General features: G+C 40.2%; 1 protein-coding gene across 10 annotated transcripts in view; it reads right to left on the bottom strand.

The window, feature by feature from the left end:
- AIG1 (androgen induced 1) overlaps positions 1–15,388 on the bottom strand; it is a 254,569-nt gene that overhangs the window by 184,155 nt on the left and 55,026 nt on the right. For all 10 annotated transcript variants that reach the window (XM_030316485.1, XM_030316490.1, XM_030316491.1 and 7 more), the window contains exon 2: positions 12,934–13,089. In XM_030316485.1, the coding sequence (XP_030172345.1) occupies positions 12,934–13,089 (156 nt within the window). The remainder of the gene's footprint in view (positions 1–12,933; positions 13,090–15,388) is intronic.

Here is a 15,388-nt window from a genome sequence, read left to right as displayed (position 1 = left end):
AGCCCACTCTTCATGTTAGACAACCAAGATTTTGGGAACCTATGAAATCTGCATTAGAAAGTGGTGGATCCGGAATTAAAATCCAGGTCTGTCTCCAAGGCTCATGCTCTTTTGACGACATCTGATCACCTTATACCTCACACAGGTGAGATCACCACATAAGGTGGGTCGTTTTTGCATTCTCATAACTAACCTTCCTTTTATCGATTCAAAGTTTTAAATTGATCCATTTTAAAATTCTTTTTTTCAAGTTTATTTATTTAGCTTGAGAGAGAGAGAGAGCAGAGGAGGGACACAGAGAGAAAGAGAATCCCAAGCAGGCTCCATGCTGTCAGCGCAGAGCCTGATGTGGGGTTCGAACTCACGAGCTGTGAGATCATGACCTGAGCTGAAATCAAGAGTCGGGCACTTAAGTGAGCCACCCAGGCGCCCCTAAATCTATCCATTTTAAATTGAATTCCACTCCAAATAAATTGAGCACGAGGCCTTTCCCTCTGTCAAGTGACATCAAATGACATAGGTAAACATATCCATAAACCTCGCACAAGACTATTTTTATTATGTTAGAGAAACACTGCTAATCAATTAGCATTGATAGCAATTTATTTTTCAAAGAACTATTCAGACCTCTTGTCATCATAAAATCACTGAATAATCAAACTCTTGCTCTCTGTATCTCTCTTGCTTTTTTAATAAAAGGGAACTGTAGTCTGTTATTAGATGCGATTACATTAAAATGAATATCCACAAGGCAGCTATAAGTACACAGGAGAGACATCCAGCTACAACTTAAAGTTACCACCTGAGAATAAAATTAAGAAAAATCTAATTTAATAGAAGTTAATTAAGTAATTAGAACATCCTTTTGTAGAAGCATCCTGTGTTAGGTGGCTATGGATCAACGACGGCTTATAGTCGGTGCCTTGGGTATAGTATCACAATGGCCTGACCAGAATACTATTATAACAGTGGAATTTGAAGCCTGATTAAATGAATTACAGGCTGCCCAAGAAGCATATGTGAACAAGGGTAAAGTGATCATCATAGTGGGTTCGGTTTATGGATATAAAAGAGCAAGAATGGGTCTCCAGCTTTGTATGGAGGACAGGCACAACTCTGGCCACCCAAGATAGCATTCCAGTCTACCCAGCAAGTCAGTCCCTCTGGTGCAAAAGGACACATCAGACTGTAGTAATTTGACCAGCTGCAACTAATATCATCCAATTACTGTGTCTTGCTTTGAATTTGAGTTCACCTAGAAATCTGGCTGCCCTTTGTCTTCTGCAAATTGTTCTGGTTTGGAGAGAGTTTATGCAGATTCTAGTCTGACAATTTTTCTTGGTAATTATAAATTACTCGATCATCTTTCTGAGCTAAACTTTAGTCTGCAAACAATTAGTTAGCATGAATTCATTTACTGAGAGAAGGATTACCTTAAATAGACTGACAAAATTGTGTGTCTGGGTCTTTGGTCCTGGGCTACAGTGACCTTTGAGTACAGTCCCAGCATACTGGGACACCCACAAATGGTCGCTTCACTCTCTCTGAATTGCTATGGAGATAGGAGAGGAAAATGGCTAAGGTTTCCTGTGTTTTGTTTAGTTTAGATTGTACGCACAAACCAAGTAGGAAAATACGTGACATTTCTGTGCAGTTTGCAATGCGGAAAGAACTTTTAGAAAGGGTGGTGCATTTGCGTTTTAGCATCAGATGAACTAGGTATCAATCTTATCTCTTCCTCTATGAACAATTTAAGTTTTAAATATGGAGCATAAACATCTGTAAATGATAATACATTTGCAAATGAGAATACATGTGAGATTTTCTTATTATGAAAGTAATAAATGTTCATTGTGGAAATTTGTATGGACTTTTGTTTTTGCCCTTTACACTATTCTATGATGATCTATGCTGTGTAAACAAAGTGCAAGGAGTCAACAAACAAAAGTTCATCTTTGGAACCAAAATGGCTCCAAGAGGCATATAGGCAGTCTGAGCGTCAGCCCTCGGTCTGACCAACAGCACATCAGGAGTTGTTCTGGCATTTCATCCACCTGAATTTTTTGTCATCTGCTTAAGCCCCTCTAGAATTGCTGATCAATTATGGATTTTTGCTTTTTTTTTTTTTTTTTTTTGGTTGAGGACCACTTCTTGTCAATTAAGAGCCAGGAGGTTATAGTAAACTAATTATTTTAATGATCAGCCCTTCAAGAAGGTGTCAAATAGGGGAGAAACATGTGTTCTGATGCTGACCTGCAAAAGTAGCCAGGAGAACTGAAGAAAATCTACTTCCTGTGGATGATTCTTTTTCCCTAGTGCTTTCTTTCTTTTTCCTTCCTCATTACCGGTTTTTGCTGGAGACTCTTCAAGCACAAAGCATTCATCAAACATTACTGACCAGGTCCATTATGGCCGGTAGGGCGGAACAAAGCAAGAACCTACGGCCGGAGGGTGTGGCAACATCTTGCCTGCCCTCAGGGAGCCCGTTCTGTGCTGGTATCACAGCCTCAGGGATGAGTAAGCTTCCTACTGCCTCTTGTTTTTGTAAGATCCCCTTTGAGAGTAAGTAAAATTGCGTGACAGCATTTAACATAGTGACTGGTGCGTGGCACTCAATAAATTTTCTAGAAAGCCTTTTGAAGATTTCTCCCTATTTTCCTAGCTTGCCTGGCTTTGCAAGATAAAATGTACAAAAAAGTTATTCTGTGTATCCTGCAACAAAATAGAGAAGACACTTATCCAAGAAGGCAAGATTATTAACAGGCGGCCTCGGCTGAACGATGCTGAGGCCCAGGAGACTGGATCACATTGATGAACTGATTTGACTTAGACCACCTCAAATCCTTGTTGAAAGCAGGTAGAGGTACAAATTATAAATTTAAAAAGAAAAGCAGATTTGACTGAAAACCCTCTCTTGATAAAGCAGAACAAAATGGCTTTCAGGAATTCTTAGTAGAATATTTGCTGGGTAGGCACAGTTCATTTGTTAGGATACCCATACAGAATGTGCCGGATCATTTCTTGCCAAAAATATTGTGTAGCTACGAACTGTGCTTTCTTGGAAGCCCAGAGATGATTTACAGATGACACTGGATACATTTGGTAACCATTTCTAAAAACATAGCTAATTATGTCGATAAAACCTGACTTTCACATATTAAAAACAAGCACATTGGATAAGTGTGGTAGCTTAAATCTGTACTCAGCGGCTGAAACAAGAAGACAAGGCAGGAAAGATGTTCTTGTTTGGGCCCAAATCTGTACTTTGCAAACTGGCCTGTAAAACTATATAAAACCATTGATCCATGGTGTGAAATAATACATGAAACGGGAACAATAATACGCACAAATGAACAGCATTTGTTCAATAGCCTCAAGGAAAATGATAAACAGTGGCTTTTGATCCAGATTCTGCATAACTCCCTTTCTTATTCTGATGCATTCTCCTAAACTAGAAAATGTGGTCAGCTCAGAGCTTAATTACATAGCTAAAAATACCTATTAGGCAAATGATGAAAAGCAAAGTTAGGTCTGGCTTGTCAAAAAGTTTAGAGCACTTGCTAAGAGCAAGCACCCCATTTGTCAGTGTCGGGTTGAAGTCCTGGTTGCACCACTGACTAACCGTGGACCTCAGGCAAGCAACTGTAAACGGGAAACCCCATCTGTAAAACTGTAAAATACAAGCATCTTCTGTGAAGTAGGAATGATGGTAATTTCTACCTTTGGGGGCTATGAGGATTCAATACACAATTAAAGTAAAGCCCTTAGCACTGTGTCTGTCCCCCAGTAGCATGCAGCATAAGTTGGTGCTCATTATGAGATTTCTTCCAGCCTCTTGAGTTGTTTGTGGGTTTTGCCTCTATAGGAAGGGAGATGATGAGAAGTGTCAGTAGGTGCAAATGGAACTGCTCTTTCACAGGCTGGAAACAAAAAAGAAAGGCAATAGCAAACGCCTCTGGGTATGTGTCTTCTTTAAAACTCTAAGGTAATCACAGCAGGAAGGAGGTACAGGTAGCGTTTCTGAATATTCAGACAAAAATGTTACTATATTAATGAATCTAGGGGCTGTTTTTCTTTGTTCACTCCATGCTAATTTTGACAGCATCCCCACGGCATGTGCGTGCTTGTATTATTTTCCGGGCATGGGAGTGCTGAGGCTTCTTCCTGTTTAGTTATTTGTGCTTGTGTGAACTAGGTCATTCTTTTGTATTTTTAAAATTTTTTATTTTTTTAAATTTATTTTTCAGAGAGACAGAGACAGAGCGCGAGCAGGGGAGGGGCAGAGAGAGAGGGAGACACAGAATCCGAGGCAGGCTCCAGGCTGAGCTGTCAGCACAGAGCCCGATGGGGGGCTCCAACTCACAAACTGCGAGATTGTGACCTGAGCCGAAGTCGGACGCTCAACCCACTGAGCCACCCAGGCGCCCCCCCAGTGCAGATTTTTAAGGTGAAGAGAGGGCACGGGCCCTCCTTCAGATTAAGTGGCAAGGTGATCCAAACAAATGGGCACAGCAAACTCATCCCCATTCATGCCATCCCACGTGGGCACGCCACCACGTATTTTCCGAATCTTCTCATTTTACACCCCTCCCCCGTCTCCCACTGGTGAATGATGAACAGAGTGGCAGGGCACCCAGAGGTGCACAAAAGCAGATTGGGAAGGAAGAACTCCTTCTTGTTCCTTCTGGGACACGCTCCCTTCATGTTCCTCCCGTCCACCAAACTGGCAGCGCAGCCCAACACCCAGTGTGTGTGTGTTCCTTTGTGTGAATGGAGCACAGACGTAACCTACAGAATAAGGGACATTCTGAAGAGGGAAACCACTTGGGAGTTGCTCTTCGGAGGAGTGTGGGAGACAGTGAGTGGGGCCACAGGGCTACCTGTGAGCTATGGCTCCACGCAAGCTCTCCCCTCATTGACCCCCAGCTCCTCGTCTTCCCACTTTCCCACCTGTCCCCTGACACATGCCCCGAAGTCAGAATTATGCCTCACCTCTTGTTCCTAAGAGAGCTAGAAAAAGGCATGATGAATGAAGGTCCTATCCAGGACTGGCTATTTGCGGTAAGATAAGCGAATCGTTAGCATGGTCATCGCACAGGCACAACTAAAAGTTAATAAACCTTGAGTGGGTGGAAAGTCCACTAGCTCCTTCCTTGGGGGGAAATGTTCCTTCTGATGTCGGCTGATGTGACACAGCACATTTTGATCCAGCTAAAACAGGTAAGAGTTACCTCAAAACGCCCACAGGGACTGTAGTAATTTCAGAACACCCACACAGCAAATCGTTGTTTCTTTTTCTACAAAGAGGGAGATGGGTTTGGGGTAGAGGGATGAGGGAGAAAGGTAAGACAGAGATCAGGAGGAAGAATGATATGCAGAGAAGGAAGAAGAAAAATGAATGGTGTCCCTTTCTCCTTTTCTTTTTAAATCAGCATCTAATATTGAAACTTGTTCCTGGTTCTCGAAACAAGGGCCTACAAAGAGTCTGTTTTGCGGGGGGGGGGGGGTCTTATTTTTGAGAATAGGAATTGTATGCCTATTTTATACGCATCACATTATTAATGTTACCAGAGATCAATTCTACCTTTTCTCAATCACATACTTCCAATATATTTTTTACTTATGGATATAAATATGGAAAAAAGGTATTTTCATTTCCTGAGATACTTTTGTGGCCCTTTGGCCCAGAGAGAGTGGGAACTTGGTGAAATGACACCCAGTGCATGATCATTCTCTACAATTTCTACGGGACTATTAAAGGAAGATTTTACTCATTGAACATGGTTTTCTGCATATATGGGTTGCTGGTCTGATGTAGGGCCACCTCGTACAAATCTATGGACTTTCAGAAACTGAACAGAAACGATTTAGTCAATTGTGTAACATATGGGACTTCCTTTGAGAACAACTTCTTCAAATATCAGATTTTGATAGTCGTTTATAATAATACTAATCAGAATGTACAAAAAATGGTGCTGGCAGAGAATGAATGGGAAAAAAAATGCTTTTCTTGACTAAGACAGAAAATGTCCATGATTAGTCTCATCAGTTTGACTGTATCTATTTTTCATAAAAACATACATAGATGAACAACAAATTACTTAAAATCCTGTTGGTTTTTACTTAGTTTACATTTCATAGCCATTCTCAATATTTGTTACTTATCATGTTTCTTGAAACTCCTGGTTTTGTTTGGGCAGCAATGTGCCCGACCTATAAAGCTCAATCTGAATTAGTTTAAGCCCTCATGGTAAGTGAATTCCCTTCTTCTACCTGCTTTCCCAGGCTCCCATGCCACTGGTTCCACCCACGTGACTGTTCTAACCAACAAAACTTATGGGGAGGTCTGCTGACGGGGCCTATAGGAAATATTCATTAGTCTGATGAAGAGACAAACATATGCAGAGAGCTCCCTCAAGAGCTTCTTCCACATCCTGCCTTGAACATGGCTCCGAAGGAGGTGATGTTTGGGGCTTTGCCAACCCTCTTGAGACTGTAGGTGGCAAGTCCAAGGACAAAAAGCCAACGCTCTGGAGATAAAAAAATGAACAATAAAAAATGCTTAAGTCTCAAATCATAACACTGAGCAATGCCATCCCGAAACTACCTGCTTACAGGTTTCTACTTTTGTGAGATATTAAATATCTTTATTGCTTAAGCCACAACTGGATGGATGGATGTTCACTCAATAAATACTGAATTATTTAGGCATCACTCCTGATGGCTGGGTTACAGCAGTAAATCAAACACACAACCTCCCTGGCCTCATAAGGTATGTACCAAGTCAGAGGAGACATATGCTACAGAAATGAAAGGATACACATATAATGTGCCAGGTAGTGGTAATCATTATGGAGACTATAAAGCAAGGCAAAGAGACTGAGAGTAATGGAAGGCTAATTATATTGATTATTCATGGAAGCTTTTCTGAGAGGTAATCATTTGAACAGAGACTTGAATGAATTGAAAGAGTAAGCCAGGTGGAGAGCTGTGGGTATTCCGTTACTTGCAGCTGAAAGCATCATTAACTCATACATCCAATAAGTCTGTAGTCATTCTTCAAAACAGAGCTCCGATATCATCATTTCTGGGAAGACTTCCAGGACCTCCCACTCACTAAAATCAATCCCTTCCTCTTCTGGACTACTTCTGCACCTTAGACCCATGCACTCTTATACACACCATGCCTTCTTTTAATTTACTTGTTGATATAGCTTATAAAGTCACCTTCTCTAGGCTGTGAGACTCTTGAAGGACAAGATCTATCCTTACTGCTATCTTGGCTCTTAGCACTATCTGCTTACCTAGTAAGCTCCATTACCCACAAATCATTATCGACTTGACTAGAACTGCTGTCCTTTGAATGTTCTGGATATAAATGTGTGGTTTCCACTGTAGTGTGATTAAAAGTGGGCACCTATAGAAAATATTGTTAAAGAGTGATTATTTTTTGTGTGGAAGAAATTTATCTTGCAAGCATTGAGAAAGCTGGCTGCTGTGAGTTGGCATGAATGTATACAAATCAAATAGGTCACTTAGGCAGAAAAATCTTTGGTTTCCACTGAGGAGAAAAAATATATCTAAGATGGTTGAGAAGCAACCTGGTTCCCTCTCATACATCTGTCTAATCACATTATGTCCTTGGTCTTTGGAAAAGGCAATCCAAAAAATGAGGTAAGACCACTCACCTAGGTTAGGTGATTATAGTCTCCTGAGTATTTCTCCTGGTAGGGGAGGGAAAACTTCACCTTGTTTATTGATCTTGAATGAATCCTCATCTGTGAATCTTCCCTCTTTGGAAACCCAACTCACACTCATTTCAGAGCAGGGAGAAGGCACATGATTTCCTCAACTCCAAATGAACTGGGTTTTACCATAAAATATGACCTAGCAGATATTATATTTTTAATTTCAAAGGTGAGGAGAAAGGAAAAGGGAATTTGAAGAAACTTAAAACATCAATGAAGTCTTGAAAAAAACAAAACAAAACAGGAAAGAGTTTGGTTTTAGGTACCTGTGTGAAAATTTAATAAAGAGAGGATCAGCGGATATTAAGTGTATTTTTATATTAAATCCAGAGTTTGTAGAATAAAGTAAATAATGCGCTTTAAAAATTTTTTCCCTTAATATCAAAACAGAAGAAAAGGCATTGGCTTCATACAGTCTCAAATAGAATCAAATTCCCTTCCTTTATATGTTACATTAACAGATATTAACATTAGTAATTCATATTAATTGTTTGCTTTCCATGTAAGCCAATCTCTTACTTGAAAATCAGAAAGGCAAACAATGTTTTTTAAATTGTAGGGATATGATGATCTAAATTTGTATGCTTCACAAAATTTTTCTGAAGAATGGCTCAGAGTTAGCTAGTATGTCAATAAATAAAGACTCACTTTTTGAAAATAACTGCTAGATACTTTTTCTTTAAGTTTGCATTTGAGATTTCAAATTATGTTTTCCATATTTCCTAAGGGAGCAGGTACCACACAGTCCCCATCACAAGCAAAAACAAGTTTTAAAGGAGTCTAGACTAGGTTGGTACATATAAAATCTTCACCAAGTCTTTACAAGAATATACTTATAACACCAGAAATGGTTACTGAACAAGTAACTGAGGCTAAACTCAGGTAAAAAGCCCAAATTCTAGAAGAACGTATCTTGGCACATGCTGGTTTGCTTGGGGATACCCTGGATGCCCATCCCTGGTTAGAACAACCCAAATTTCTAGGCCCTGCTTGGACCCACTCCCCCTCTATACAGACAGGGACATCCTCATCTTTACCCATCAATCAGTCAAGGTCAGTTTAGTGACAGCCTACCTTCTGTCAAGTGACAGAAGGGACAAAGAGGTACTGGGGAGGTGGTGAGATTTGATTCCATGTCCCATAGAAGCTAAGAAGCTGCAAATAAATGGGATGCACGCACCTGAATGAATGGGAAATGTATGATGGTTCTTTGCCATTAAATGGGCTGCTTTGGATAAAAGTTGGAGACACACTTAGAATTTTTGAGAGAAACCATTTCATACCCGTCATACTCATTTTCTTGCTCCTCTTCCTCTTTATCTTTTTGTTTGCTTGTTTGTATGTTTGATTGGTTGGTTGGTTGGTTGGTTGAAAGCCTTAGCCTATTCTCTTAACTAGAAGAGTATCTGCCAGCACGAAAGTCAACAAACTCACAGGAGACAAAAGACATTCTTGGTTTGATTGCTCCTAATAAACTTCAGTGCTTCCAGACCACATAATGTCATAGAGTTATTTGTAATGCTTCTTTAAAAGGGTGACAGGGTTCAGAAATAAACTGCACATGGTAAGAAGAGCCTCCCATGGGTTATCCCTGCAAAATGAGTTGCAAGGCTTTGGGAGTGGTGGTGGTTTCCGGCCATTAGCGTTACTAATCAAGGCCAGCTTTGCATTTATGGGAATCTGCACAAATCAGGATGATACAGGCTAGGCTCACTCAAGCAACCGCCTAATTTCTTCAAGGTTATGCTCAAACAAAACTTTACGCCAACTATCTTTGATTGGAATGCTTCATTATTTTTATATATCCGAGAGAAAGAGTCCATGAAGTAGATGCATTAGGTCCATGGGTCACCAAAATCGTATTTATTGCTTCATGCCCACATCAAGCAATTACTGTCAGCTCTCAATTAACCTCGTTATTGGAGGAAGCATTAGTGGAGACAATACGAATCCTAGATAACCTACCCATGTCTTTCTTGCTGCCACAGTTGCAGTTGAGGTGAGAGAGACAGAGAAGGAAAGAGAGATAATGGGAGCAACAGGAAAAGCTTGGGGCTAAGAGGTCTCTTCAGGAAAATCGGAGTAGAGGGTGCCACTCTGCCCCCTTATCATGCCCCTTGCCTTTCTGCCCTGCACCGGGAAGCAAAAATAACTTTACTTTCTCTGCAAACTTCTGGCTGACAAACAAAAGGTGGGGGCCCGAAGGAGCCACGAGGGCGTGGAATTCTGTGAGGCTGGCAATCACCTGGCAGCCAGAGCCTGGAGGCCTCGGGGGACCACAGGCAGGTTCTAAGCTGAGGCTGAGCACCTTGCTGCCTAGAAGCTCGAGCCATGCCCAAGGCTCTCCAGGCACAGGTGAGTGCTTGGGTGCTTTGCCCTTTAGGATTCTGTGTCAGTCAATATGGCAAAAGGTGTTTAATTACAAATGTTATCATTAATCGTTTTCATACATGATAAGCATTCTCACACTATAGATGCCTACGGGTATAAGGACATGTCCGTCAATCAGGTTCCAGGCACTAGTGCTGTTCCCATCCTTCCGATGAAATGAACCCACTGGGCTGGGCACCTCCCTCCCAGGCCAGGAGCCACAGGAAGAGTAAAGATGACACCTTTTCAAGTGATTCCTAGTGGCGCTGCTCCAGGGAGGGTTCACATTTTAACAAGGGAGAAAAGTTCAGTGATAAAACCACACTGAAATTCCAGACCCTACTGAGGAAACGGGGTATGGGAGAGACACAGAAGGGGCAAGGGAAAACCTGTGAAGCCACAGCAAAGGTAAGGGCACACTGGAAAGGAAAGCTGGGAAACAAAGTTGGGGAAAGAAAGGTGAAAAACCATAAAATTTTATTTTAATGAAAAAAACCCAGTTTGCATTAAAATGCAAATAAAGAGACAAATTCATGTCCTTTGTAAATATGACTTTGCTATAAAATTAGTGGAGTCTGGGAAACAGCTAGTTACCAGGGTTTGGTTTTTCTTTTTGTGTTTTTTGGTTTGTTTTTTTCCTCAGGATGCATTTCTGTGTATTAGTTTGAGAAACCGGGAAACTGGATGCAAAAACTCAAATGATAGAGTAAGAAACAGTGGGAAACATCTGGAGATTTCTGGAGAACATTGCCCAAAACTCTTCCTAATACCAGAGAGACAGAGAGAGAGAGAGAGAAAGGGAGGGAGAGACAGAGGGAAATATAACAGAGGGACTTCAAAAGTTCAGTTAAGAGAAAAGGCTAGTGGCTCTAAAAAGGAAAGTGACTCATATATTAACAGGGAAGATTATAACGAATGTAAAAAATGGACTATAAAATATCAGCAAAAAATAAGAGTTAAAAAAGTAAGTGAAGCTGTTCATCTGATTCATTATTCTTCTGTGAAGCTTCCCACCTGGGAAGGTGTATACAAATGCAACGGAATGTGATATGACTTCTCAGTTTAAAAGGAGGTGTGAAATTAAAGGTATTATTACTTCTCTTCCCTTTTTCAAAACACAGAGAAAACCACAAAGTTAGTGAAAACAGAGGAACACAGCAAATGTAACCAAACAAATAAGCAAGCACAAAGTCTCCCATTCTTGTCACAAACCATGAAGCATACGCGACTAACTTCAGGAAGGACACTGAAAGCTGAGAAACATCTCAAGTCCTAAGCAGGTGCAAAAAGTTTCTGGCCAAAGTAATGTCAAAAATGTCTAAAGGGCATATGCAATGTGCCTTTGATGAGAGTGGCAAGAGGCACAATTTAAGCCCCAGAAACACAGTTGGGCACCACACAACGGAGGGAGAGAGGCAGAGCTAAGAGAAAATGTTAATACTGTATTCCTATTTACTTTTGTATTGTGTTACTGTGTTCCTCTTAGCCAAGGAAGACTTCCAGAGGTAATGACATACCTAGAGAAATTCCAAGGGAACAATCCAGTAAAAAGAAACAAAACAATACACAGACTTGGATATTCCAGATAATTCTTTCATGCACCGAGTACAAATCTTTATACTTTGTGCCAATGGAAATTTTCTCTTAGATGACTATTCTGATAGAAAGCATTTGAATTTTCTATGTCAAGTCCAAAGAAGGAAATACTAAACAATAGGTAAGGCATCTAATTCTGTCGGGTTAAGTAACAGAATTTGAGAGATTTGTGAGATGGTTTCAATCTGAGCACCCATTTAGGTTTTCAAAGGAAAAAGATGAGGGAACGAGCAGAGGAGTGTGACCAGATTATAATAATCTCCTTGTGTTGTTGTCAAATGAAAGGTCTGAATTTGAATTAGGGAACACACTCTTCCTTATTTTCACAATTTGCGATCTGTAAGAGTTTTCTCCCTCTTTTCATGCCTCTCCACAGGTTACAATCTATAGAATCTCATGGGGCCCTGGCCTTTTAAAGAAACACGGTTTATGTATAGACAATGGACGATTAACAGACCTGTGAAGGAAGTCAAGCAATGGAGGGCATCTAACTGAAAATAATGAAAATCAGTGAAGCCAGAACAGACCCAAACATTAAGCAGCATGTACTTAAATGATATTAGCTAATGGCACAGTTGGGTGAACGAAGCAGTATGAGCTAATGTTGACTTCCTCTCTCAAGTTCAAAAACACTAGAATGGTCATAGACCCAAGGACCATACATTTCAAATTTGGGCTGCTAGAGAAGCTGTTATGGGTTGAACTGTGTCTCCCTAGAATTTATATGTTTAAGTCCTAACCCCCTAGTACCTCAAAAGTGACTATATTTGGAGGAATGGCCTTTAGAGAGGCAATTAAGATCAAATGAGGTCATTGATGGGCTCTACTCCGGTCTGGCTGATGTCCTTATAGGAAGAGGAGATTAGGACATGGATACACAGGTGAGGACACAGGGAGAGGAGGCCATGTACAAGCCAAGGAGAGAGGTCTCAGGAAAAAAAAAAAAAGTCAACACTGTGAACACCTTGATTTCAGACTTCTAGTCTTTAGAATTGTGAGAAAATAAATTCTGTTGGTTAAGCGCCGCCCTCTCCCCCCGCCCCCCCCCCCGCCAGTCTGTGGTGCTTTGTAATGGCAGCCCTAAGCAGACTAATATAGACACCTGCTAGAGCCCTTTTTTTTTCTCTTAGAAGTGAGCCCTTTTTTTTTTCTCTTAGAAGTCTGAAATAAGACCCTTTAAGTTTCTTTTATGGTTAAATGCATTGTACATCATACTCACAACCCCGACAGGAAAGGCCAGTACGGCTAACATCCAGTCCCGGAGCGAGATAAGCTTCTTGAGCTGCCTTTCTTGTTCTTGGTTCCCACTTCCTCTAGTCAGAAGACTGGAAAGATCAGTCAGCACGCAAATACCAAAAAACACAGCCTGGATGACCTGGAGGGAGACAACAGCTGGTGTTAGTCCATAAGATCTAAAGAGACCCCAGCTGTAGGACAGCAAACAAGCTACAACTTTGCAACATGACACAGGATAAGAGATGATCAGAAGCGTATTTACAGAGCTGGCCCTACAAATAAAAAAAGAATAAGATATTTGCAACTTGCTATCATAGGTGAGAAAATTCATCCTAAAAACACTGCTTCCGTTTTTGCTCACCTTGGGACAAATGCAAACTCTGCATGCACGTGCATGTCTAAAGAGGCCCAATACGAAGCAGTGTCAAATATCAAACATCATAACGACATGTCTATTATTTTAAAATATCACATCTGTGGGGTCATTACATTGACTAGTAGGGTTTAACAAACATCTAAGAAGTGCAAAGAAAAGAATCAAGGTAGCCTGGGTAATAAATGAGACACTTTTGTCTGAATGTAAAGAAAACTTCCCATGCTCTAATCTCCTAGATTTGGAAAGTTCTCCACCAAAGGAAGTGGTAGAAAGCTTCTAGTCCTTGAGTCACAGAGAAATCAACTGAATGCAATAATCAAAACTGGTACAGAATGATTTTCTGTTGTCAAACCTGAATGACAGGACCTCCTTCTCAGATTTTCTGTTCTTCTAAAATAAAATCTTTCCAAAGTAATACAAACATAGATACCCATACCATATTCCCCAAAAAAGTTCTCAGTTGTACATTCCCAAATAAATTACAAATTAAATTACTTACATCAGCTACGGGTAACTTGGACTATCTCAGGGGAGGACATTGAAATACTACAATTCAATAATCTGTGAAATTCCTAATGTGGGAGCAAAAGTATCGATGATCCAGAGCTGTGGGTGGAGGCAGGAAGCATACTGTAATATAGCTTGGCAAATGATCGTTCAGATTATGGAAAGGGCAGAAAATATATTCCCTGGGCTCAAAAATCAAACCCATTTAGCACCAAGAGTAGATTCAGGGTAAGTTTTCTGGTGTCCTCTACCAGAAATAATTCACTGATGACAGATTTGCAAAAGATACAATTTTATTCACTACCTCTTTAGAAAACAACAAAAAATTTTTGGTAAATTTCCATCTTGGCAGTGGAAAGGATCTGTGAAAGCTCTGTGGATGAGTTCCTCATTGAGGCACAAAACGAAGGGAAGAAGGACCCTCAAAATTACCAGCTTCCATTTAGCATAGCGCTGACACACTTGGATTGTCAAATCACTCTGTTCAAATTCTTATCTAAGCCATTTTGAAAATTCCAAATAATGGAGATTCCATTGCTGACCTTAGTCAAATAAACAAAAACCCTGCAGTATTTTTACATATAATACAATTACCATGTTATTCCAAGTTGACCAAATCCTGCCATTATTTGCCAATGTTAGCTAAAGTTCTATTCCTTCTCATAACTTAGCCTGCCTTTCAGCTTCAATGACTTAAGGTTTATTGTTATGCTTTCTACAACAAGAAAAAGCAGAGGAGGAGAAGCTGAGATGGCCACAACTGAGCATGTTGGCAAGAATCATGTTGTGATGACCAGAAATAATTTTAATGACTCAGGGAATAATTTCACACTTAGGAAAACTTTCCATAACATATCTTATCGCTGTAGATGTTTGATCTTTATGTCGACCCTAAGGGGTTTTGAGAAATTGGAGTGGCCAGGCTGGGGAATAATAATCTCCATGCCAATTTGGCCTGTGGACATAGTAAAAGGGGCCCTACATGATCAATTACTAGGGAAACACAAATGTAGACCACAGTGAGATAGCATTTTTCAACCATATAATTTTCACAATTTAATTCTGACAATACTACTGTTTATAAGGATGTAGAACAACCAGAAACCCTATGGTAGGAATGCAAACTGGAACAACCCCTTTGAAGAATACTTGTCAATGTCTAGTGATTTAAAGATGTACATTCTTTATTACCTAATGACTTCACTATCGAGGGTATTTGCTAGAGAAACTGCCATACGTGTGTTCTAGTCATATGCATGTGAAGGTTAATTTCTGCATTCATTGCTTCAAAAATTTGGATTTAATGTTTCAATTTGACTGGATAAACAAACTGTGCTATATCCATATAGTGGAGTTCTAAGTACATATCAATTTTTCATTCTCACAACAAAACATTAAACAAAAAAAGGAAACCAAGAAAATGCTACATTTTGACAGCATCAAAATAAATTTCAAAAAAGTGCAAAGATAATTTTAAGGATGCATGTATATGAAGTAAAATATGAAGAAATGCATGGAATTAATAGCATGGAATTCAGGTACCTCTCCAAGGAGG

Source organism: Lynx canadensis, chromosome B2 (assembly GCF_007474595.2).
Source record: "Lynx canadensis isolate LIC74 chromosome B2, mLynCan4.pri.v2, whole genome shotgun sequence".
NCBI classification, from domain to species: Eukaryota; Metazoa; Chordata; class Mammalia; order Carnivora; family Felidae; genus Lynx; species Lynx canadensis.
This window is presented reverse-complemented; position numbering and strand designations above follow the sequence as displayed.